The following is a 23,665-nucleotide window of genomic DNA, read 5'->3' on the forward strand; positions in this document are numbered from 1 at the left end:
GCCAGGAAGCAACTACAAGTTAGTTAATGATACCTTCACGATGAACATCACAAGGACGTTGCAAGGTGGGATTCACAACAGATTATCTTAGGATGCACAGAAATTAATAAAGAGGTATGGTGCTTGGTTTATTCAATTTCCGAAGTTCACTTATATTAGAGTACATGGATGTCCTTTACCTCCATACATGTTGCCGAGATATTCGACAGACAGAATTGTGTTACTTGAGGTAACAAGACAGTTGGCAGCTTATGCGAAGGCATTCAGACACAGACATGGAAATGGAGTTCCGGTACCTATTATATTGGGCAATTCAGTTGAGGTATGTCCTAATGCTTTAGCCATGGATGACGCAGAGAAGGAGTTAGCCTTGTATTCTTTTTCATCCTTTGCTTTGAGAGAAAGCTTTGATCCACATGGACATTTAGAGGAGACAGTCGGTAGGAAGTTTAAGCATGAGTACCAAATTGAAGATTTTATGATGAATCTCTTAGATGATCTTGAAGTGAAACGAAAAATGCATTCTAGATTGCCTTTGGATTTCATCAAGAAATGCAAGATTTACAGAGTGGCCGACCAAGCTCAGGACAGTGGCAGACATATCCAGTCATCCTATGATTGAGAAAGTAAGTCAGTAAGGTTAGATTGGAATGAGCCCGAGGTTGTGGATTTGGATGCTTTGATGGCTCCAGTCTTGTCTTGTACTCGCAGATGGGTTGACGTACAGCATCAGAAGTTGAGAGAGCAAGGCATAACTATGACTTTCACTTTGGAGGAGAAACCAGTCGAAGGTGGAGCTAGTGTGAGTGAAGGCAATCCTAATCCTAGAAATTCAGGTGAAGGTAACCTTCGATGTGCCAGTGAGGGCAATCTCCATCCAAGAGGTTCGAAGAGGAAAGAAAGATCAGAAAAGAAGGAATCTTCCAAGAGGAAACAGGGAGTCAATCGTGATCGTTCATTCGGTACATCTTTTAAACCAGAGAGGAGGACACTTCAAGTAGAAGAATCCATGGAGTCGATGGTACAGAACGATAGGCAGGAAGAAGGACAAGCACCGCAAAGGTCACCAGGTGGATCTCTCCAAGATTATGAGCTAGATGAAGATAAAGAAGATAACGAAGTAACATCTCCTCCCAGACAAGAAGAAGTAGTGCATAAGGAAATTCAAGTTCAAGAGACAAGATCGGCCATCCCAGATTGGTTGAAGGAAAGATTAACCAAGGTGATCGTAGTAGAGGACGAGGACAATGTGATTGATTTAGAGAGCCTTGTTGGACATTCCCAGGAAATGACAGAAAAGAGAAAGGCTACCAAGATGTCCAAGATGATTAGAGATGAGACTGGATCCAGAAAATTACAGATAGCTACACCGGCAGTAGACAAGTATGAAGGTGAGATCTTAGCAAAGGAATATGATGTAGAGACATTTGAGCTAGGTCCATCCACAGCTGAGCAAACACTAGATGATACCACAGATTCATTTGAGGCATTGAAAGACAAGCTTAGAGAAGAAATGGAGAAGAATAGAAAGCTTGAGAGAGAGGTCGGTGCATGGAGGACATATTTCAGTCATCTCAATGAGCCTTTAGGACGTCAGGATCCAGCAAGATCACCTATACAGGCACTTCCCCTTCAATCAATTAATGAGGCAGAAAGATTCAGGAATATGGTCCAGCGTACGAGTACTTGGATGGATAAATCTCATACAGTTGCCGTAGAATTTGTAACAAGGATGATGAAGACTATTCATCAAGCTATCCAAGTTCTTGAGATAATCCACAATTTGATGATAACAGTAGCCGCATTTGCTCATACCAAAGATGTTATCATTCCTGTCTTGAAAGTAATTAGACACACATCAAGGAAGGTCTTAGCGCAAGAAAAGATCATGGATGGAGGATCTCACAGTTTGCTTCAGTGGTCCACCTTACTCCAGATGAAGGAAGTTCTCTTCGAGGACATCAGTACTAAATGTAGTCAAGTTGAGGAGGTGATCAATCCTATCCAGGACAGAGTATTTGAGGTACTACGTACCATTCTTGGCAGGAGGATCGAAGTTGAGACAGATGTGGATATGCAGGAATTAGAGGATAGAATCAAGGTCATCTTTTGCAAGGACACTAATATCACAGACGAGCAATATGATCAGATGTTTGCCACCATGCTCCTGATTGAAAGAACAAAGGAACTTGAATCTTCATGGGACGCAGCTCTTCTAGATGCATTCGATCAAGTCATCCATTTGGAAGAAAGTATGAAGAATCTTCCTGAGATTCCAATTGCTGAGATCGAAGGAATCGTGTCAAGATTCATTACATATGCTAAAAAAGAGAATTGGAAAGGGAATAAGATTCTAGATGATAGGTTGTTATAGATGACATGGCATCTTAATTGTCATTGGTTTGTCTCCTAGGTTTTTGTGCCAAATTTAATATTTGGCTATGCATTTAATATTGTTCAGTAAAAAGGAGGCCATTTGTAACAAACCCTAATTAGGGTTTAGGTGTCATGATCTTAACCGTTGATCTACTTTCAATCTGGACCTTTCATTGTAATTGAGGATGCTATTTATACCCTCATTTTTCATTTCATAGAATAGAATAGTAATGTAATAGAGAAGAGAGAAGGTTTGATGTATTAGAGAGATTAGAAGCAATTTTGACTTTTGTAGCAAGATTGAGTTTGAGGAAAGGAATTCAAGCAATTGTTGTACATGATGACTTTGAAATCAATGAAATATTGAAGTTATGGTGTTTTGTTGCAACTTTCTTGGTTATCTTCATGGTTGTTCAATTTACTTGAATCATGCTCAATCAAAGTAGTGTGTTAATTTGAAGGACATAGTGTGAGACTTGATCTTTGGTAGGATTCGCTTTCCATACCACTAGCTTCTTGCTGATTGTAGGAACGCCTTGCGTGGTCGACTGGAGAATACCTGAATCACTTAACCTTCAATCATCATTGTATCTTGGATATGTACCTTCGTGGTAGTGTCTTTGATCTTTGATACGTTGAAAATCATTTGTTACCTTAGAAGATCGCATCAATTTCAATTAAGTTGTTATCTTATGGCAAAATTGAAGTTGGTTGAATCTTACCAAGTCTTGTTCACACAAAGTCATTCTTAGGGTTAGACTAGATTAAACTTCTTTCAAAACCCTATCCTTTTGTTATTTTTTGAAAAGCTTCTTAGTTTAGTAAAATTTCAGGCTTTCGGAAGCGTAAGACCCCTTGAGGATACAGCAAATCACATCATACCACGGCGAGCTTGTCCACACGTAGAGACCCTACTAACCAGAACATTGGAGTCATCCTAACTGATCCTTCATGCGAATCTTCAGCAGTTAGAGACTTTATTCAAGAGAGGATAAGATGCCTTTGGGTATTTTATTCTGTGTATGATCGTGTACAAAACACACGTCAACAAGTACATAGTAGCAACTTCATGTTGTACTCAGGTTCTTTGGATGCATCAAACATTGAAAGATACCGAAGTGGAGTATGATCACCCGACACCTATATTTTGTATAACACAAGTGCCAAATTAATATTTCCTAAAATCCGGTGATGTAATCAAGGACTAAACACATTCCCATCAAATATCATTTCTTGAGGAAAAAGGTTGAAGAACAACAAGTGAAGATGGAATATGTTACTACCAAAGAACAAGTGGCAGATATATTTACAAATCCTCTTCCCAAAGAGACTTTTCAGTTTCTCAAACAAAAATTAGGGGCAATATCCTATTCTTCCAAGAAAAACAACATATAAAGGAGAGCTTTTCATTGCACTATTATGCCTTTGCCATTGATGTCAAATGGGGAGAAGTTGAGACAAGGGAGTCTTTTGAGCAAGTGGGAGCATTGTATATTCAAGATCAAATCATTTCCTTGAGATGTTGCCATCAATGACAAAGGGGAAAATTGTTGAAATGTTTGTCATTGATGTCATTGGTAAAAGCAATATGAATCTAGTAATTAGAACCTCACCATGATCAGGCCTTGTCCACATCAAGATGACTGATCAGAATTTGATGGTAGCCGACTTTATTAAAGAAATGATAACTAATTCTATACATTAAGAAATGAGCAGTGATAAGAGCGATGGTTAAGATACATGAATAGCGAATAGAACATTGAAAGTACATCATTAAAAGACAGTCATTTATCATTGAAATAAATCAACAATAGACACAACATGCGATTAGTTTAATTGTCGCTAAAACCAATATTTGTTAGAGTCAGCAATTAAATAATAGTTAGTTTGCAGCGGTTTGTTTTCCTAGAAGGTGAGATTGAAGTGTATTTTGTTTTTGTTTAAAAAGAAAATATCCTAGACAAAAGACACGATTAGTAATAAGGAAGTAAAAAGAGTAAACAAAATACAAAGGTTGTGATTAATGAAAAGGTGACAATACTTAAAAGCTATGACCATTCAAAGAGATATCCTTTCATAGAGACATGAAGGTATAAATAACCATTGTAGTAGAGTTGGAAAAGTGGGCGTGAATGGAAAGTGAATAGATCAAGAACATACACCAGATTAAGAGAGAGCATTATATGAAGATCATCTCAGACTTAAGTATATGAGGAGTTTTTAACAAATTTTTGAGAGGAGATTGTTGATATTTTGTGAGTCTTTTGATCAGATTATAAGGGATTTGAGAAGGAGATTTATGGCAGTTTGAAGAAAAGCATTCTAGTGAATCCATCATCCGTTGGAGAAGTGACATTATTAAGGTGGAAAACTGAATGAGGGTTTGGTGCCTCTAGTGAACAAGTGTTCATGAATTGAGTGAGGGGTTGGTGCCTCTAAATTTGTAAAGAAATTTTTATATAAAGCGAGTTTTTTGCCATGGTTTTCTCTTGTAAGGGTTTGCATGCAAATATTGTGTTATTGTGTTCTTTGCATGTTTGTGATAATTGTAATTGTGATTCATAAAGTTTAAATTGATAAAAGTTATTATTATACCGATTCAGCCCTGCCCCTATAAGTATAATCGTGTGCTCAACAATATATACTAGATACTATCAATGTTGGATTGTAATATACAAATATTAATAAATAGAAAAATTTGCTCTAAATTAATAAAAGAAAAATATTGTTCAGGACCCTCCTGTGAATCATGATACCTCAACAAGGCAATAGAAAATGAATTGTGGTTGTGGGGTAGTTGTAGTTTGCAAGTAGTGAATAGAGGTCACCTCAGTGAATGATCAGCCATAAGCTTCGTCTCTTGCCTAGTTTGTCATCTTGTGCTCAGTTGCACCATGTCGTTTCCTACCTAGTTGTGCCTCTTCTTTTCACGTGACAAAAAATAACAATATTAAACCCTAAAAAAACGCTTTTTGTAATACACACTAAACGAACAAATTTCTGGGCAAATTTTAGGGTTTAAAGGCACATTTTCACTATTTTTTGTAATAAAAATCACTGCCCATTTTAACATAAGGTGGCCTTGAGTTTATTGATGATTTATTCGTCTCGTTATTTGACCTGTGAGTACTCTCATGGTTTTTCAACCTTAGTTTGATGTATACTTTTGTATGAGATCAAAATTACTTGTAGCTCATTAGTTTTGTACGTCTTAAAAGTTAATTTAGAGAATTGTGCATTTAAAAACCTTTAATTCCTAAAAAAAATTCTATATTTCATGGTTTTCTAAATTTACCAAGCCCAAATGCTAAGTTCAAGTCCAAACAAAATTAGCTTATTAGTGTGTGGTGAAATTGTTGGAAATAAGCCACACCTAAACTGAAGATGGACTAGTCTTAAAGGAGTTAGTAGCTCAATTAGTAGAGCACACCATCAACAATGGAAGGTTCTAGGTTTGAGTCCTAGCTGGTCCATGAAAAGCTCAACATGGTATCAAAGCTAGGTTAGGCTAGGAGCTCCAAGCATTCTATAGAGTGGCTTAATTGAAGGTGGTAGAAATAAGCCACACCTAGACCAAAGATAGACTGGTCCTAAAGGAGCTATTGACTTGTGGTAGAGCACTCCAATAGCAAATGGAAGGTCTTAGGTACAAGTCCTAGCTGGTCCATGAAAAACTCAAGAGAGTTTGAATCTAGTAAGTATGATCTGAAATGTGGCTTTTATTTCTCACTCTAGTTACATTATCTTATTGTAAGAATATTTCCATAGAAATGGGGTCTATTGGCATAGGGAGGGTGCATATTAGTTCATTTTATATGGTCCATTATTTATGGTTTGATATTTTCAATATTCACTCTAGAAGAAGAATGTTATAACATGTATGGAAAATTCTTTGTAAAACAAGGCTGGAGGCTGCTTACCTAGAGCTACCAGTGTTTGTCACTTTTTTTTAATATTCTGTTTTTTCATAATAAAAGTCTGTTTATTTTTATAAAGAAAAACAGTACAGTTTACCTTTTTTCCAAATAGCTATATTCAGAGCAATGTCTTTGAAACAAAATTTGCAAAATATATTTTTGCATCCAAAACCTAAACCATTTTCAACTTGAAATTGAATTGACATATTCACCTAAATTAAGAAAGATTTTACCATACATTAAAACAGATCATTACTTGATGCTTTTTGCGTTTATAAATATGGTAGCTTTGGTGGTAATGGCAGGTAGGCATAATATTTGAAAGAAGGATGCAACAGTATGTACTACCCATCTTGGCTTTTATTGTACTTTACTCGAAACTTCCACACAAGGTATGCCTAACATGAGCCAAAAGGGTTAGCTCACTGACTTGTAATTTTAATTTTACAGTTCTGATTCATCTCCTATATTACTATATGATCTCAATGATTTCATTATTTTTATGTTTCAGGAGCTCCGATTCATTATATCTGCTATTCCCATGCTCAATCTTTCAGCAGCAGTTGCAGCTACACGAATGTATAACTCATGACATTCTTGAAAGCAATGTTATTGGTTCTATATATTAATAAGATCTAACAATAGTTTTTGCTAGGAGATATCTAATTGCAGCACTCCATGTTCAATGCCTATCTAAAGGAAAAAGTCCTTGTTTCAAGTTTCAACAATGTAATCTAACATGTATAATGTTTATTGAAATCAAATATTTTTGGCTTGTGCCTATTACATGATCTAATAGAATGATGGATATAATTTCAACAATGAATTGATTGAAGTTTTTATGGAATCTCATAATTCTCTGTTTTTTAGTGATAGTAAATTGGAGCCAATAATTTCTTTACTCATTATTGTAGTTAAGAATTTTGTTCATCAAAGAGCTGTATAGGCTTCAAGAACCACACAAGAATGATTTTTAATAGTTATGTTAATTGAAAAATTTGTTTTGCAGTTGGAATAATAGGAGGAAAAGCTTTTGGAAGTGGGCATATATTGCCATGATTGGCTCTCTCTTAGCAAGGTTGGAAACCATTCTTATTTTTTCATGTATTTGAGTCATGATTTGCATATCTATTGCATATTTCCATATATTCTGACTGAATTTTTGGCTGGATGCTTCAGTTTAGGATTCTCTATTACAATGAGTGTTGCTTCTTATGCAAACTATCCAGCTGGGTATGCGTTAAATGCTCTGCATAATAAAGGTAATAGAATCTGATTATAGCGGCTTATTGAATTTGTTAAGATCTTGACAGTATTGGTGAAAAGTCCCCTTCCTAGATTGCACTAACTTTCACCTAAAACATGAATTACACAAATTAGGGTTAGGGTTTGAACTTACTAATCAACAAATTGCTAACAAGATGAACCCTCGCATGTAGATCCTGCACATAAAGCATAAGAACAAATACAAATACATATTCATCTTATTGTTAGGGTTAGATAAAACACTAAAAGTATAATACAAAAGAGTTGGAGAGAAAGGGACCTGAAGGTTTGCTTGGAGCCATTTCTACACCAAGCCCAGGAGAGGTTGCCTTCTTCAACCTTCTTGCTTCACTCGGGGGCTCGCACTTGCTTGCCTATCAGGCCCACTTCTCCCATGTTATTATGTCTTGCAGGGAATGGGTAGAGAATTTAACTGGGTTCCTTGACTCCTCCATGTAAGGGCCATCCAAGCTCTAGATGCCACTTTGGTCATCCTAGAATGGCCTACTTACGAGCCCCTCGTCATACCCTTCCTCCACAAGGGTGTATTACTATGATGCAAACATATCTGAATATTATGTAAATAATCATATTTTATATTTATAATAATTGATGCATAACTTAGATAAATTATTCATATTTAATTATGACTGATTCCCACTAAAGTATGATTGATTCTAATGTGATAAGTATACTCTTTCCTAAGCACATTATACCCATTGAGCAGCTATGACAGGAATATAATAGAATGCTGTAAATAGAGTAATGCATTTTCAATATATATTACTAATATGACCACGGAGATGTATTGACTGATACAGCTTACCCGTATTAATAATGGTTGGCAGATTCCTTGTTCGTTTCTGCAATGGCTGTGATTAGACATGCGATTTCTTCTCATTTATTTCTCCACTTAATGATTTCTTTCTTTCTATATGATCAATGTGCCTGATTGTTGATATATTAAGAGTGGATCTGCTTTCCTGAATTCTGATATATTGGTGGTTCTTATATGAATTGAATGAATTATAATTCCAATCGACCTGCAATGAATATTATTATCTGTTTTACGAGTTCTGGAAGCCTTAGGTTGAAAACCCAATCTCACTTCTGAATTCACAGTTGGACCCTATTGTGTAAGAAATTTGTGAAGTCTCTATTAAAAAGACAAATTTCAGTTTATTTGCAATATTACAAATTTATTATTCAGAAGAAAAGGCTTGCAAATATATTTAATTTACCTTCAGAAAAAGGTTTGGATGAGGAAAGATTAAATAGTTGATCAAGGAATACTCTTATTTGAACAATGCATTAAGAAGATGATCAGGTGTCTCCAGGAGCATTGATTACTATCCAAACTTAAAGGTTAAAAAATAAATATTTTTTATTCTGAGCGATAGCATTATTGGCATGTTCCTCTATTTGATCAATTACTAATATTACCATTTGCTAGTCACCGTGGTGTCTTGTGACTTGTGGATATAATTTGGGCGTAGCATTTGTTTGGACATAGGAGCACTCGATATTACTATGGTTGTCTAAGAACAAAAAGTTGTGGAAATCTTACCTTGCCATGAATGAGTGGGACTGGTATGCGTGGAAAACATTACCATTTGGTATCGCAACCTCAGTCATTGTGGGGCAAATCAAAAGGGAAGGCGAATAAGGATATATGGAAAAGATCATATGTTGGCAAATTAAAAAGACAAAGTTGTGGGCAAGGTGGTGTTAGACAGGTCGGGTGTTTGAGACCAGACAGTGAAGGAGCTGGACAGAATAAAGATTAGTTCTTTCAATGCTAAACAGCTACAGGAGTTGTGTGAGCCATTAACCTTCATTATTAGCGTTGGATTTCATATATGTATTGGATGTGTAGAAAGCCTCCAGAACAGCATATAGCATGCATCACAATCGCTGTCATTTCTGAAGGGTGACATCTTGCAGGAAGGCAAATTGGATTTCCTGTCAACATATTTTCTTTTGTTTCAAGAGGTCAGAAATATATTAATCCCTTGATCTCGTGTGTGTGTGTGTGTGACAGTGTGTGTGTGTTTCCATTCTTGAGTTTCCTTTCCCTTTTATTTCATGCAAATTCCATAAATTCAGTTTAACGACAAAGTCTGTTAATCCTGCAAATCTGAAAGTACATGATCAGCAATCTGTTTCATTGTATCCTTTCATTCAAATGGGAAAAATGTGAAAGTTGGGTACAATTCTGTGCTAGGAATTTTTTCAGCTTGCTTTATAGAAAAAGCAATCAAAATCTAATCTATAATTAGGGAACAAAAAAAGCTCCAGGAAGCCCTATGTGAGCTTAAGCTAAAAAAAAGCATGCCTCTCTAAATATAGAATTCACCAACACAAAATGGCTCCCTGCTAACTCTTATTGGCTACTACAAAACTTCTCAAATCATGAACTGCACATATTATGCTTTATTGTAGAAAATAATATATACTTCTCCATTCACATTTATTTCCACACTATGACATTTCCTCTACGCTAATCCATTGCTCTTCCATTCTATGCAATTACCTCACTATTACTTCGTTTCTTCACACCATTTTTTGCACATTAGATATGAAATGTGGTGTATAAATCTTTTTACTAAGCTCATAGCTTAGAATAATTTGTTTTTCTTAATGTAGGGAGTTGTTTTGATCTACAACCACTCCTTTTACAACAAGGCAATTGATATATCAATCAGTTGTAACAAAAAAATAATGTAGGCCATTGTTTTTTACTTGTGGCCATTAAACATCTTAAAGATACAAAAATAGTTATAAAAAAAAGAACCGTTATTCAACAAGACAAATAATACTAATGAGAAGCATTCATTTTATAAAATGCAATCCATGGAAATATCAGCATTTTAAAATTTTTTTACAAGCCACATTTAGAACTTCCTTGCTTGGCATTAATGCTGCTTCAAGAACTATTATTAACAATAGCAATGACAATAATTATTAGTAAATAGAATCAAATATTCATTCTCTTCACCCAAAAATTAAAATTATCTCTTATTTCGATTAAGTCTTATCTAGAGAAAGATGGTAAAAAGATGTGATGTGAAAATGAAGCACAAAGATGGCTATGACAGTACAGGAAAATGTCTAAAATATGGGATAAATGGGACATAAATAAACCTCATCACAGAGGCTGCTACAAAACCCATTGATAATCATTTTATTGCCACAGCTGGGACTTAGCATTTGTATGGTTGTTGATAGAAGAATGGTATTGCGGAAATCTATGATCTAAGATTCAGCAATATGAATTTGTATGGCCCCTTAAGGCATAGTATGCAGCCAAGAAGTAGAAATATCACAACAAAATATTTCATGGGTCCAATGACGTATGGCGGCCAAATAAATCAATGTATGTAGCCACAAATGCACATAGCAGCCCAAAAACAACCAATATAACATCATAAAAGTGTATGGTTGTTCCGAAATGGTATGGCCTCTATAAAGATGGTATGACAACTTCAAAACAATAAAATAAGATCTAACTAGTCTAAACAACAGATAACTGATATGATTTTACTTTTGTAATTTCACAAAATATAAATCTGAATTTGAAATCTTTAACCACAAGTAGAAACTTAAATTGCCATCTAAAATTTACTGCAATCTTACAATGCCAATGCAATCCGTGGATGGAATCATCCAAAAGGACAAAAAGATATTTTTTGCCTCCAATACAAAAAGATATTTTTTGCCTCCAATACAAAATGGAAACCAAAAGGACTTTTGTCTTGCAGACTGCCTACACCAAAGAATTTTCATCCTCAGGTGTGTAGATGAAGAATAATGCTCAAGATTTGAAAAATAATTTGATAACAATAACAATGGATTACCTCTTCTGTGCTAAATTCTCCCCTTTATAATCACTTTTTACTTTGAAGTTCCTTTTCCCACCTTTTTAACAAATTATTTCAATAAGCACACATTGATTAAAAAAAAAATACATTAGTTTTCCTTTCACAATGTTATAAAAGTAAAGTTATTGGGACAACTTAAAATATTATTATTGAATAATTATTTCTCTAATTTGATCCCTCAACCTACAAAAAATAAGAAACAGGCTATGCATCTCTCAATTAATTTAATTTTGAAAAGGGGACATGACAAGTGTGATTTTCTCTTTTGATCATATAGTTAGATTTTAGTGTAACATGATGCTCTACTTGTGTTTGTGGCAGTTGCAAAATTAGCAAAAATCGATACAAACTTATAGGTAAAACAAAGAAAGTTGATGGGATTGCTTAGTAGCTTTCCTTAATTAGATCCCTATTTGATTTTTTTACAACCCTACTATAAAGTGTGGATAGTAGACAAAGTGCTTTGTCCTAGGTAAACAAATATAGTTGTAAAAACTACAAAAAAACTAAGTTACCGGTACGTCCTTTTTTTCTGCCGATTCCAGGGATGTTACGTTTCTGAAACTGAATCGTGCTGGAATTCCCATGGAATCGAACAAGGTTCCTTCATTTGCCCCTTGAAATACATCCACTTTTTCAACCAAGAATCCGGACGAATTTAAGATGACGTGGTGATTTTGTCACGGTTTTTTTTTACGAATTGACGTCGGACACGGATTTTGTGGGTTTTTTTCGCTTTTTCTTTGAATACGGGTCTAATACGGGTGTAAACCCTAACGCGAAAAGCCAAATGTTTTTTCGTGTGCGGCGGAGGTAGAGCTCAACACGACACACGGTGCAGGAAGAACTCAAAACGACAAAGTAGGCAGGAGAAGCTCGACAGCAGCTCACGACAGGTCACGGCAGGTCACAGCAACTCAATGGGTCACGACAACTCGACGCAGGCAGGATGAGCTAGACGGGTCATGGCAGAGCTCGAGGAAGTTTTTGTTCTTAAATTTTGTTATAAAGTATAATTTTAGACTTTGTCTTTAGGATTTTCATTTATATTTATTTTTTTATTTGTTTGTTTATTTTATTTATTTATAATAAGTTTAGATTTTTATTTTAGGTTTATTGTTTATTTGTTTGTTAAATGTTTAGGAAGTTAAGAATTTAATTTTAATTTTTTAAATATAATTTTATTATTTAATGATTTATATTTTTATAGTAATAGATGTTAAAAGTCAAATATTTAAATTTAATATAAAGTGAAAATGTTATTATTCATAATCATTAAGTAAATATTTACTTAATGATTATGAATAATAACATTTTCACTTTATATTAAATTTAAATATTTGACTTTTAACATCTATTACTATACAAATATAAATTGTTAAATAATAATTAATAAATAATAAAATTATATATATTTAATTAATGATTATGAATAATTACATTTTCACTTTAAATTAAATTTAAATATTTAACATCTATAGTTTATTGTTTAATGTTAAATTTTAATAAAAAAAAATTAATCTGTTGTAGATAGCATAATGGCAACATCTGCTATCTCTATTACTTATTAGACTGCATATATGTATATATTTATGATTTTTACATTTTTTTGTACGGACGTACCCAGGCCCCCCCCCCCAAAAAATTGTCGTACCAGCGTACCATACCCACGTACCCGTACCGGCAACTTAGCAAAAAACCTACAATTTGTCTAGTGCCTGGTGTATGGAATGAGTAGACAATAATGAAAGAAGTATAGATGCCAAAGGGTACAAGGTAAAGCTAGAATTTTTAATTCTAGGAAGTGGCTACCATAGTAGCAAAGGAAGAAGGTGAGTTTAATGGAATTATAGAGGTAGTAAAATAAATGAAAAGGCAATAGAAAAAGTATTCATCGTAGTTGGATTGCAAGGTTTCAACTTCAAGAGACTTCAAAATCTTGAGAATGGCTTCCAAGTATGCTTCTTCAAGCTTACAGAGAAACTTCAAGAGCGGATAGAGCACAAGAAACTTCAAGAGCTAAGAGAAGAGCGATTTGATGACTCAAAAGACAGCAAGAAGTGATTAATAGAGGGTTGAATTCATCAAAATTAGAAGGTGTCACAGACGGCAATTGCATTAGCATACAAGTGGAGATGGGCTTAGGAAAACTCAGAAAGATTATTAGAAACAAAAAAATAGTTGCTTAGCATTTGAACCACTAGGAGAAAGGCTAAGGAAATGGCTAAAATGAAACCTAGACATGCTACAGGCATGGATACCAAAATGACTGCAATGCATAGAGTAGAATTTGCAAAGTAGGCAATTTCTGACACTACTCCATGAACACACAGTCTAGTGATATTTCTTGGTGATATTAAGAATAGACCTTCTCTTTATTTTTTTTGTGATGGCGTTTCTCTATGTGGGATGCTAGGTCTACAGCTTCAAAGTTCAAACAGCACAGTAAACATCTCAGACTCTGGATATCATAGGAATGCAAACACCTTAGGGGAAAGGACTTACGAAAAAAATTACATAATTCTATTGTCCTTTCATATCACTTTCAATCTTATTGGATGAATGTTAAGCTAAATCCTTGCTAAATAATACTGATGCATTCTATCTTTTGAGTTAACTAATATTAGCATGTTGCTCACATCAGCATTTTCTTTTACAGATTTACACCCTAACACATCTTATACCCGTGTGGTTCACATTGATACATATGCGGCAATGAATGGAATTTCTCGGTTCTGTGAAAAGGAATTTCCTTGGAGGTATGCCATGCTTTTTTACTGGCATGTACTTCTGATTAACATGCAATTTGCTAACGAAGTTAAAACATATTATGTACATAATCTGTGACTTTGAAGTTTGAAGTGTACATATCGATGATGAACAGCTGATCATTGACATTTCCTGTTATCTTTTTCTTTCCTGCTATGATCGGCTTTTCTCTTATAGATGACTAGAGTTTATTGTCTCAAATATTTTGGATAACTGCAGATATTCCAAGGAAGAGGATCTTTCTTTTGAAGAAATTATTGGTAGAAATTTTACATATCTCATCACGTAAGCTCACATTACCCAAACTCAGAATTCACAAGCACCTTGTAAATATTTTTATATTTCATTCACATCTTATGTCCTTCTGTTTGTCTGTGACTTTCATAGTTGAGATAAAGCTGCTACTGTTGATTGATTTTGTACTGGTAACAGAACCATTGTTAGCTAATTCCTTAGCAGATATTCAAAGGACATATTAAGGTTGTAGTCTAGATTATAGAACAGAAATATACACATATTTATGCTCAACACTTGAAGTCATAACTCCTGAAGGAAATAACAGAATAACAATTTGTAAACTTAAGCATTATGAATATAACTTTTCTGAAGAGAATGTCACATGGAATGAAATGAATAACATACTCTCAAACACAAATATGATCAGACACAATTTCAGAGCTTCTTGTACTGTAGATTGGCAATCGCTTATTTCCTACTTCTCATTTCATTCCATGTGACCCTCCTATTTCCTAGCCAAGTTGTATTGTCTTGTCTTGTGTTTTAATTGTTATTGCTGGCCACATCATTCTGAAGACAGCCATAAATCCACAAAGGCTTAATATTATATATTTGGGCAAGCTATTCTTTTTAGAGTATATATTATTTTTCATTTTGGGGTGGTGTCGTACCAAACCAAGACTAAAGGAATATTGAAATTTTTTGTCCTGACCTGTCGTATACATTGTTGAAGTTATATCTTTGTGTGAGGTACCATTCTCATTGCAAACGGGGGAATACTCTTTTAAAAATGTATTCATTTTATTTGTATTTGCTAAGTTGTCATACCACTTGTGATTGTTATCGTATCAAATATCTTATGGATCACAGCCTATAAAGTTTATGAACTTCATTCCCTACCTGCCGTACTCATCCAAAAGGGAGTTAAAAGTATTTTCGTGGTTGTCATACCAAATAGGGAACAAGTTGTATAATTTTAGAAGTCTCATTTAGTAGCTGCTGAAATATATTAAGGGAATCTTAGCCTTTAAGGATTAAATAATCTTTTTCAAGCTGCCATTGAAGGACACACTAATACACTAAGAGGGCGAGGGTGAACCAATATATGCAAATTTCATCTTGATTGAACATAAATTATCATTAATAACTTCACTAACCATCACATCCGGATTTATCATTAGAAGCAACTACTAGTAGCTTATCAAATAATGAGCACAAGTACACATTCAATCATATGAAGACCAAATTTACATGGAAACCTAGAAGGGAAAAATCATGGTAAGAATAGTTGCTTTGATCTACTACCCAAATTCAGCCTCACAAAAGCAGAAATATAATAAGGAATTTACAATATGAAGTAGGCACCAACTTCTTGGAGACACCAATGCCCAATTACATTTTTAGGCACCAACCTATAGGAGACACTAATCCCTGAAAAATTAATTGCTCAAATAATCCATGTATTAACAAAGGAGACGAAGGCACTTGGCGACTTTGCTCAACAAGTCCAGTTTCTTGTTCGTGACTAGTTCTAACTCTAGGACCACGGAACCCCTAGGTTCCCAAGTCATCGCAACTCTTGCAACTCCGGAAGTCCGGAACCCCCAGGTTCCAAAGTGCCTAAGTCTGGAACCCCAAGGTTTCGAAGTCTCTGCTCACAGGTCCACTGCTTTTCACGACTTGTTGTTGATTTCATGCCCAAAATTCATACAAGGGCGTCTTCTAGAGGTAGTTTCCAATTCGAAGAACTCTCATCTTCAGGCACTAGAAGACAAAGAGGTAGACCTTCATTATCACCAGTTAGGGAGGTTAGGGTTGTAAACACTTCATCTCCCAGGTCTCATTCTACCCCTCCATTTACAAGACCATTAATGTCAAGGGCTCCCACCACTCATATCAATAGACCATTGTTTCACATGGCAATAAATCAGGTTTTTGTTACCTCCAATGGGGGGAGTCCCCTTATTTTGACTCAATGGAATGATATACCAGTGGCTGCGTTAAAGATTATACCATACTTCACTGGTGAAACAACTACTACCCCAATTGAGCACATTTAGGACATTGCAAACATCTGCTCCGTCCATAATATCACTCAGGATGATGTTGTTGTCAGACTCTTAGCCACATCTTTGAAAGGCAAAGCTTTGCAGTGGTATAGAGGGTTGTCGCCTAGCTCCATTCACAATTGGGATGAATTGGGGGAGAGGTTGTGCAACCATTTCGAAGACAAAAGTGATCACCTGTCACTTGTGGAGCAGTTGACTACGATCAAGAGGGCACCTGATGAGTTCATGGGAGATTTCAATTTCAGGTTCCATAAGACATGGAATAGAATTCCTGCTCCAGTGAAGCCATCTCCAAATCATGCCTTCTTGTATTATCTTAGAGCTCTCAACAACGATATAGTTGTCATGGTACAATCAATGGGTGGAGCCTCTTTACCGAGTGCATATGACATAGCCATAAGGGCAGAAAATTGTTTGATTCAAGCTGGGAAGATAGCTCCAAGGCCTCCAATGTCTCTCTTCCCAGAAGCTCCTACTCAACAACCCACCTTGGCTCCTATCCCCATGGCACCCGCAAGACAATCATCCACACCCTCCAATGAGCTCCATGAGGTCAAGGCTTTATTGCAAAATTTTAGCAATGAGTTGGTGACACTAAAGAGGCAACAAGCCCAACATAGCAGACCTTATCGAGCACAAAATCAGAACTATCAGTAGAATAGGCCACCCTTTCAAGGGCAAAACCAATGGAGTAACGCCAGGCCTTTGAATAGTGTGAACCCCACAGCTGCAAGCAACTCAAAAGCGATAGTTCCAATGCAAACTAACCTCGCCCGAGAGAAGGATTGGTGTCAACCATGCAATCAGCCACACAACCAAGGTGCATGCCAAAATGGAGGGTTTGTCCAAGCCTTAGTGGTGCAGGTTGAGCCGACCACTTCTGGCCAACAGTATGACCCAAATCAGCCTAGTGTTAGCACTCAAGCTTACTTGCAAGGGGATTCTACCTTTGTCAATTGGCAAGAGGCAGAATTCTGTGGTTTGAACCAAACAAATGGTGAGTCTATGCTACAATATACAAGGTCAAAGAAGAGAGCTATGGAGGCTGCCTCACCTTCAACATCAGCCCAAGCTCCAACACCCAATTTACTTATCCAGGATACAAGCCAAAATACCATGCAAGGGAGCAAGAGGCGGGAAGAGGCCCAAGTCGTCCAAAGAGCAAAGGTAGACCTCATAGCCTCAAAGGGGCCTCTAAAATCAGCTGGTGTTCCTTTCAACATAGTTGATCAGATGAAGAAGGCCAACCTCAACGTCACTATGTGGGAGGCCCTTTCCATCCCATCTCAAAGGGATTTGCTTAAGGAGGCACTGAAGGATGTCGACCAGTCAGGTGACGAGGCAGCAGCCAGTGGAAAGGCAGTCTCCACCGGTTTGGTGCAACCCAAGGAGGAAGAAGATTGAAGCAAGGTCAGCAAGCCTCCCCCCTTCTATCTCTCCTTAATCATAGGAGATAACTTGGTTCACAACTGCATGATAGATTTAGGAGCTAGTAGCTCAGTCATGCCTAAGAAGGTAGTTGATCTTCTTGGCATAGAATATGAACCTGTGACTAAAGGGGTGGTCCAATTGGATGGCACTTCTATTAAGATAGTAGGGGTTGTTAAAAATGTGAAGTTAACCTTGCATGCATGCTCTGGTTGCACTGTCCTGCAAGACGTATCAATCATTGACCTCCCTGCCTTCTTTGCCATCTGCCTGTCTAGAGACTTCACCGCCAAGATAGGTGGATACCTATCTTTTGATTGGTCCCACATGCTATTTCGAACAAGGTATGGTACCAAGGTTACCATAAAGGCAGAGCCCATTGCGCAAAACCACATTGAGCCCTCACCCCTAGCCCTATAAACATGAATTGCACTTTGCATGAAGAGGGGGAGGAGTGTATTGTCCGTGAGCCTGCTACTCTTTTGCAAGAGGTCCCTGATTGTTTGCTGGACAAATGGGCCAATGCTTTTCAGTTTGATCCATTAGCTAAGACTGAAGAAACTAGGCTTGGCACCTATTGTATCCATGAAGAGGATACGCATATCCCTAACCTCATCAAGACACAAGGAGACTCAAAGGGGTTATGGAGCATGTTTTTTGATGGTTCAAGAAACAAGAATGGTGCAGGTGCTGGTGTGATGCTTGTTTCTCCTGTGCAAGAGAAATATTTCTTCTCTTTTAGGCTTCAGTTTGGTTGCACCAACAATGTTGCCGAGTATGAAGCCTTGATCCAAAGTCTCCAACTTGCACAAAGCAGAAAGATCAGATCTTTGCAAGTATTTGGAGATAGTGAGTTGGTTGTTAACCACATCTGAGCTCAAAGTATAACAAAGAACAACCTACTCAAATCATACAAACACAGGGTTTGGGATTTGATTGAAGGATTCAAGGCCTTCAATATCCAGAGCATTCCTAGAGGTCAGAACAAGCATGCTGATAGGCTTGCAGCGGTTGGTGCTCAATTCTACATACCAACGCATGTTGCAAGTGAGAAGGAACAACACATCAGGCTTGTTGTGAGGCCTGCTGTCCCAGACAATCAGGTAAATTGGCAAGTGTTCGACAGTGATCAGCAGATTGTCAACTTTTTGCAAAATGAAGCAGAATTTTCTGCTTAAAATCAGTCTAAGCGGCAAGACCAGTATGGAGATCAAATCATGCAGCTCAACTCCAACAAGTTGCCTAAAGGTCTAGTTACCTTGGAACGTATTTTCAACTCAAATGATTAGTTGAAGAAGAAGATGAACCGGGCTGCAAAGAGGGGGGGTTACAAGCCAGTTGTTGTTGCCGAAGGTAGGTCTCTAAACTTGGGCAAGGTGTGTTCCTCAACTAAACAAGAGGCCTTTGTTGAGCTTTGCCAAAAATACTATGGCATAGTTGCTTGGACCTATGAAGACTTGAAGGGCTTTGACCCTAGCTTTGACCCTAGCTTAGCCCAGCATACTATAGAGCTAAACCTGGATGCAAAGCCAGTTAGACAAAAGCAAAGGCCAATAAACCCCAAGATTGAGCCAGTAATGAGGAAGGAGTTGACCAAGCTCATAGAAGCCAATATCATCTTCCCTATCAAGCACTCCTCCTGGGTGGCCAACCTTGTCCCTGTAAGAAAGAAGAATGGGGAAATCAGACTATGTGTAGACTTTAGGGATAGAGCCTCCCTCAAGGATCACTATCCCCTTCCCTCTGTGGAGCAGATTCTCCAAAAGGTCAGTGGCTCGGAAAGATTTTCATTCTTGGATGGGTATTCGGGCTACAATCAAATCTTGGTCCAAGAATTAGACCAATACAAGACTGCATTTACTACTAAGTGGGGTACCTATGCTTATTGCAAAATGCCCTTTGGGCTAACCAATGCAGGTGCCACGTTTCAAAGAGCAATGGACATGGCTTTCAAGGGTGTATTAGCAAAATTTTGTGCTTATATACCTTGACGACATAACTGTTTATTCAAAGCATGCAGCTGACCATCTTGGTCATCTTGAGCAAGTGTTCATGAAATGCAGGGAGTATGGTGTGTCCTTGAACCCTAGCAAGTGTGTATTTGCTACTGATCAAGGAAGGTTGCTAGGACAAGTTGTATCCAAGGAGGGCTTGACCATTGATCCAGAGCAAGTGGAGCCTATTCTTTCTCTTCCATTCCCCAGTCACAAGAAAGGATTGCAAAGTTTCCTTGGTAGGATCAACTTTGTGAGGAGGTTCATCCCCAACCTTGCCACCATGGTAAAACCCCTCACTTCCATGTTGAAGAAAAACTTGGTTTTCAGTTGGACCAAGGAGGGGAGGGTCGGTTTTGAAGAGATCAAACAAGCAATTGCTCAGGCCCCTACCCTTGTCAATCCTAACTATGAAAGGGATTTTATCCTCTATACCTTCGGAGGAGAATCAAGCATCTCAGCTGTCCTAACACAGCTGAACAATGATAATTCGGAGCAACCTATTGCTTTCTTTAGTGAGGGGCTAAAGGACTATGAGCTTAAGTATAGCAACATCAACATCAAAATCAAGATCACCAAGCTTGTAAGAGGCAGGGGCCTATGTGAACAACTTGTCTCATCTTCTAAGACTACTTTAGAGGTCGCCCTTGTGTTACAAGAGGATCAACCAACTAGCAACGACACTCAATTCAGTTGGGTAAGTGACATGACCACCTTCTTAATGGAAGGTAGATACCCCCAAGGTCTGGATAGGACCAAAAGAAGGCATTTCAGGTTGCAGTCCATTCCCTATGTCTTAGTGAATGGCACTCTTTTTCGAAGAGACTCTAATGGAGTCTTACTAAGATGTATCGAACAAAACCAAGTCAGCAAATTGTTAGAGGAATTTCGTGATGGCTCTTGAGGGGGCCACTTCTCTGCAAGGACTACGGCTATCAAAATAATGAGGGCTGGTTATTACTGGCCATCCTTATTCAGTGACTCACATAGATGGGTGAAGAATTGCAAGAAATGTGCTCTCTTCTCTGGAAAGCAAAGACTATCTTCCCTACCTCTTCACCCCATCCAAGCAGATCAACCATTTGCACAATGGGGTTTAGATTTCATTGGCATGATAAATCCACCTTCTGGTGCTAGCCATAAGTGGATCTTGGCTGCAACAGATTACTTCACTAGGTGGACAGAGGCAATTGCATTGAGGGATGCCATTGAGACCTCAGTGTTGGAATTCCTTGATGGAATTGTGACAAGATTCGGTGTCCCCTCCACCATCATATCAGACAATGCCAGGGCATTCGTTGGAACCCAAAGTAGTTCTTGGTTAATTAAGCATGGTGTATACTTGAAGACATCATCCAACTATTACCCTCAGGGTAATGGCTTAGCTGAATCTTCCAACAAGAACCTCATCAGGATAATTAAAAGGACGATTGAAAACTGTAATGTTCCCCAAATCACAAAACAAACCATGAAAATAAAGATAGCACGATATTAATTATTTTAATATTAATATTCCAATCTGGAATTAATATAAATAATTAATATAATGTTAATGTTCCTTGAATAAAGTTGGTTCGTAAAACTACTTTCATAGGTGAATAAATGGACATAGCGTGAGTTGTCAAAGGGGGGAAGAAGATACAGATACTTTCATTCCTATGTGGTGGAATACCAACGAAATTCAATCCTCCTTTCGTCAGTGAAGACTGACCTAGTGGTGGGAACATGATAGCAAAAACAGAGATGTGGCAACGTGAAACTGGAGGGAAATCATGTTGATATCTGCCTGGAATGCCGTGAAACCAGAACGCTTCTTTATATTTCTCATACTTGTATCGGGGGTGAACTTCTGATGAAGTGACTAGACACTTTCATATTCTTATTGCTTGTATCGGGGGGGAGGTAGTCAGAGTGACAATACGACCCGAACATTGCATATCGCTTGACCAGCAGGCCCGATATCGGGTTATATTCCCTACCGCGTGGTAGTGCATAACGCACAGTGGTTCTGACGGGAATACAGATCGTGGTTCTAATGTGTAGCAGATCAGTTGCAATAGAATTCGGGTGGTGGAACGTCGGCATCCTCAGAAGATCAGCGGGGGTAGAGTTCAGGTGGTGAAACAACGGTATGCACAGATAACAATCAATGGACATACGGAGACTTTTTGGAGGACTACCGTGATGATCTTTGGGACTGTCAACCCAGCGAATTAACAGGTGCACCATGGACATTTAATTATTTTATATTGATTGTGTACAATGTCTGTTCAGTCAATAGTGTAATGATCAATAAGACACGAAAGTTAAAGCTGGACTGTATGATATTTATTGATGAATGAAATTCTATAAATAACTGGCTAAGTTAAACCATACACCGCTACATAGTTTGGTCATAAACAATTCATTACAATCAGCCCTCAATAATTACAATCAGTCCCCAATAAGGAATTTTACAGTGGTATTAGAGCTTTTGCATCCTGCCAGCCTGTAGGGAATTGAAATTTCATGAAAATTTAATGCGCAATTGAGTATGCACCAGGGAAATTATAATTTCCGAAGTACAAGGGCCCGTCAGAATAGATTTCCAAACTCTCCTTTAGCACAAAATAGTTCATCTATTCCATTTGAAATTGAGGATAGCCACACAAAAACTGACGAGGAACTTATCTTTGAAACCAACATGGGAGACCCAGATAACAATAGGGATCTATTGGCTGCGCTAATCAGAAGTCAACAAGATATGCAAGATAACGTTAACAGAATGACCAACTTGATGACCCAATTTATGGCTAATAATATAAATCAGCACCAAAATAATGGAAGGCAGAATAATCAACATCAAAATAATGGGGGAAACAATGGGGGTAGAGATGAACAGTCAGTTAATAATCAGCCAGAAAGAATAGGAACAGCTAGACCATTCATGCCTACATTTACTACTAGAAACCAGCCACCTGAAAATGAACCTACAATAAGAGAAATACAGGAAGAAATACATCAGGACTAGTTAGGCTCCGGTGAAGAATTCAGATCATCAATGACATTTAGAGAATATTTAGATGTCAGAATGAAACATAGGCCAAGAGGACAGCGAGGAAATAACAGTGAATTACAAAGAAAAATTGGGAAAATGTCCATTCCTTATTTTGATGGTTCAGGTAAGACAACTACTCGGGCTTGGGTGCAAAAATTAGATACATACTTCCAATTAAATCCTATGTTGGAAGAAGAGGCAATTAAATATGTTGCGTTACATCTTGATGGTGTAACACATGAATGGTGGCATCATGGACAAATAACCTTGGGTCATAATTTGATAGGCACTTATGTTGAGTTCACTGAGAAACTTATTGATAGGTTTGATTCTAAAGATCTTGAATTGCATCTTAAGGATTTGACTCAGCTTAAGCAAACTGGAACTGTTGAACAATATATTTCTGAATTTGAAAAATTGGCTGTCTTAGTTACTGAAATTTCAAAAAGACACAAGATTGTGATATTTATAGATGGATTGTCTGATTCCCTCAAAGGGTGGGTTAAGTCCTTAAACCCCCTTCCTTTACAAACAGTTGTCAAAAGAGCAAGACAATTGGAACCATCTTCAAAAGGAAAAAATTTTAACAAAGGACCACCTCCTAAACCGGAAATAGACAAACAACCTTTCAACAAAGATAATCTCCCTAAAAATAGGCTAGATAAAGAGGAAAGAGAAGAGCTCAGAAGGA

At 37.2% G+C, this 23,665-nt stretch overlaps 1 protein-coding gene across 3 annotated transcripts in view; it reads left to right on the forward strand.

The window, feature by feature from the left end:
* Positions 1-23,665, forward strand: part of LOC131073130 (dol-P-Man:Man(7)GlcNAc(2)-PP-Dol alpha-1,6-mannosyltransferase) — a 291,571-nt gene that overhangs the window by 253,773 nt on the left and 14,133 nt on the right. For all 3 annotated transcript variants that reach the window (XR_009112833.2, XM_058009516.2, XM_058009515.2), the window contains 6 exons: positions 6,599-6,685; positions 6,805-6,872; positions 7,303-7,371; positions 7,473-7,555; positions 14,100-14,199; positions 14,429-14,494. Coding sequence is in view for 2 of the 3 variants with exons in the window: in XM_058009516.2 (XP_057865499.2) it covers positions 6,599-6,685; positions 6,805-6,872; positions 7,303-7,371; positions 7,473-7,555; positions 14,100-14,199; positions 14,429-14,494 (473 nt within the window). In the remaining variant the exon portion in view is untranslated. The remainder of the gene's footprint in view (positions 1-6,598; positions 6,686-6,804; positions 6,873-7,302; positions 7,372-7,472; positions 7,556-14,099; positions 14,200-14,428; positions 14,495-23,665) is intronic.

Source organism: Cryptomeria japonica, chromosome 5, assembly GCF_030272615.1.
Source record: "Cryptomeria japonica chromosome 5, Sugi_1.0, whole genome shotgun sequence".
In the NCBI taxonomy this organism is placed as follows: Eukaryota; Viridiplantae; Streptophyta; class Pinopsida; order Cupressales; family Cupressaceae; genus Cryptomeria; species Cryptomeria japonica.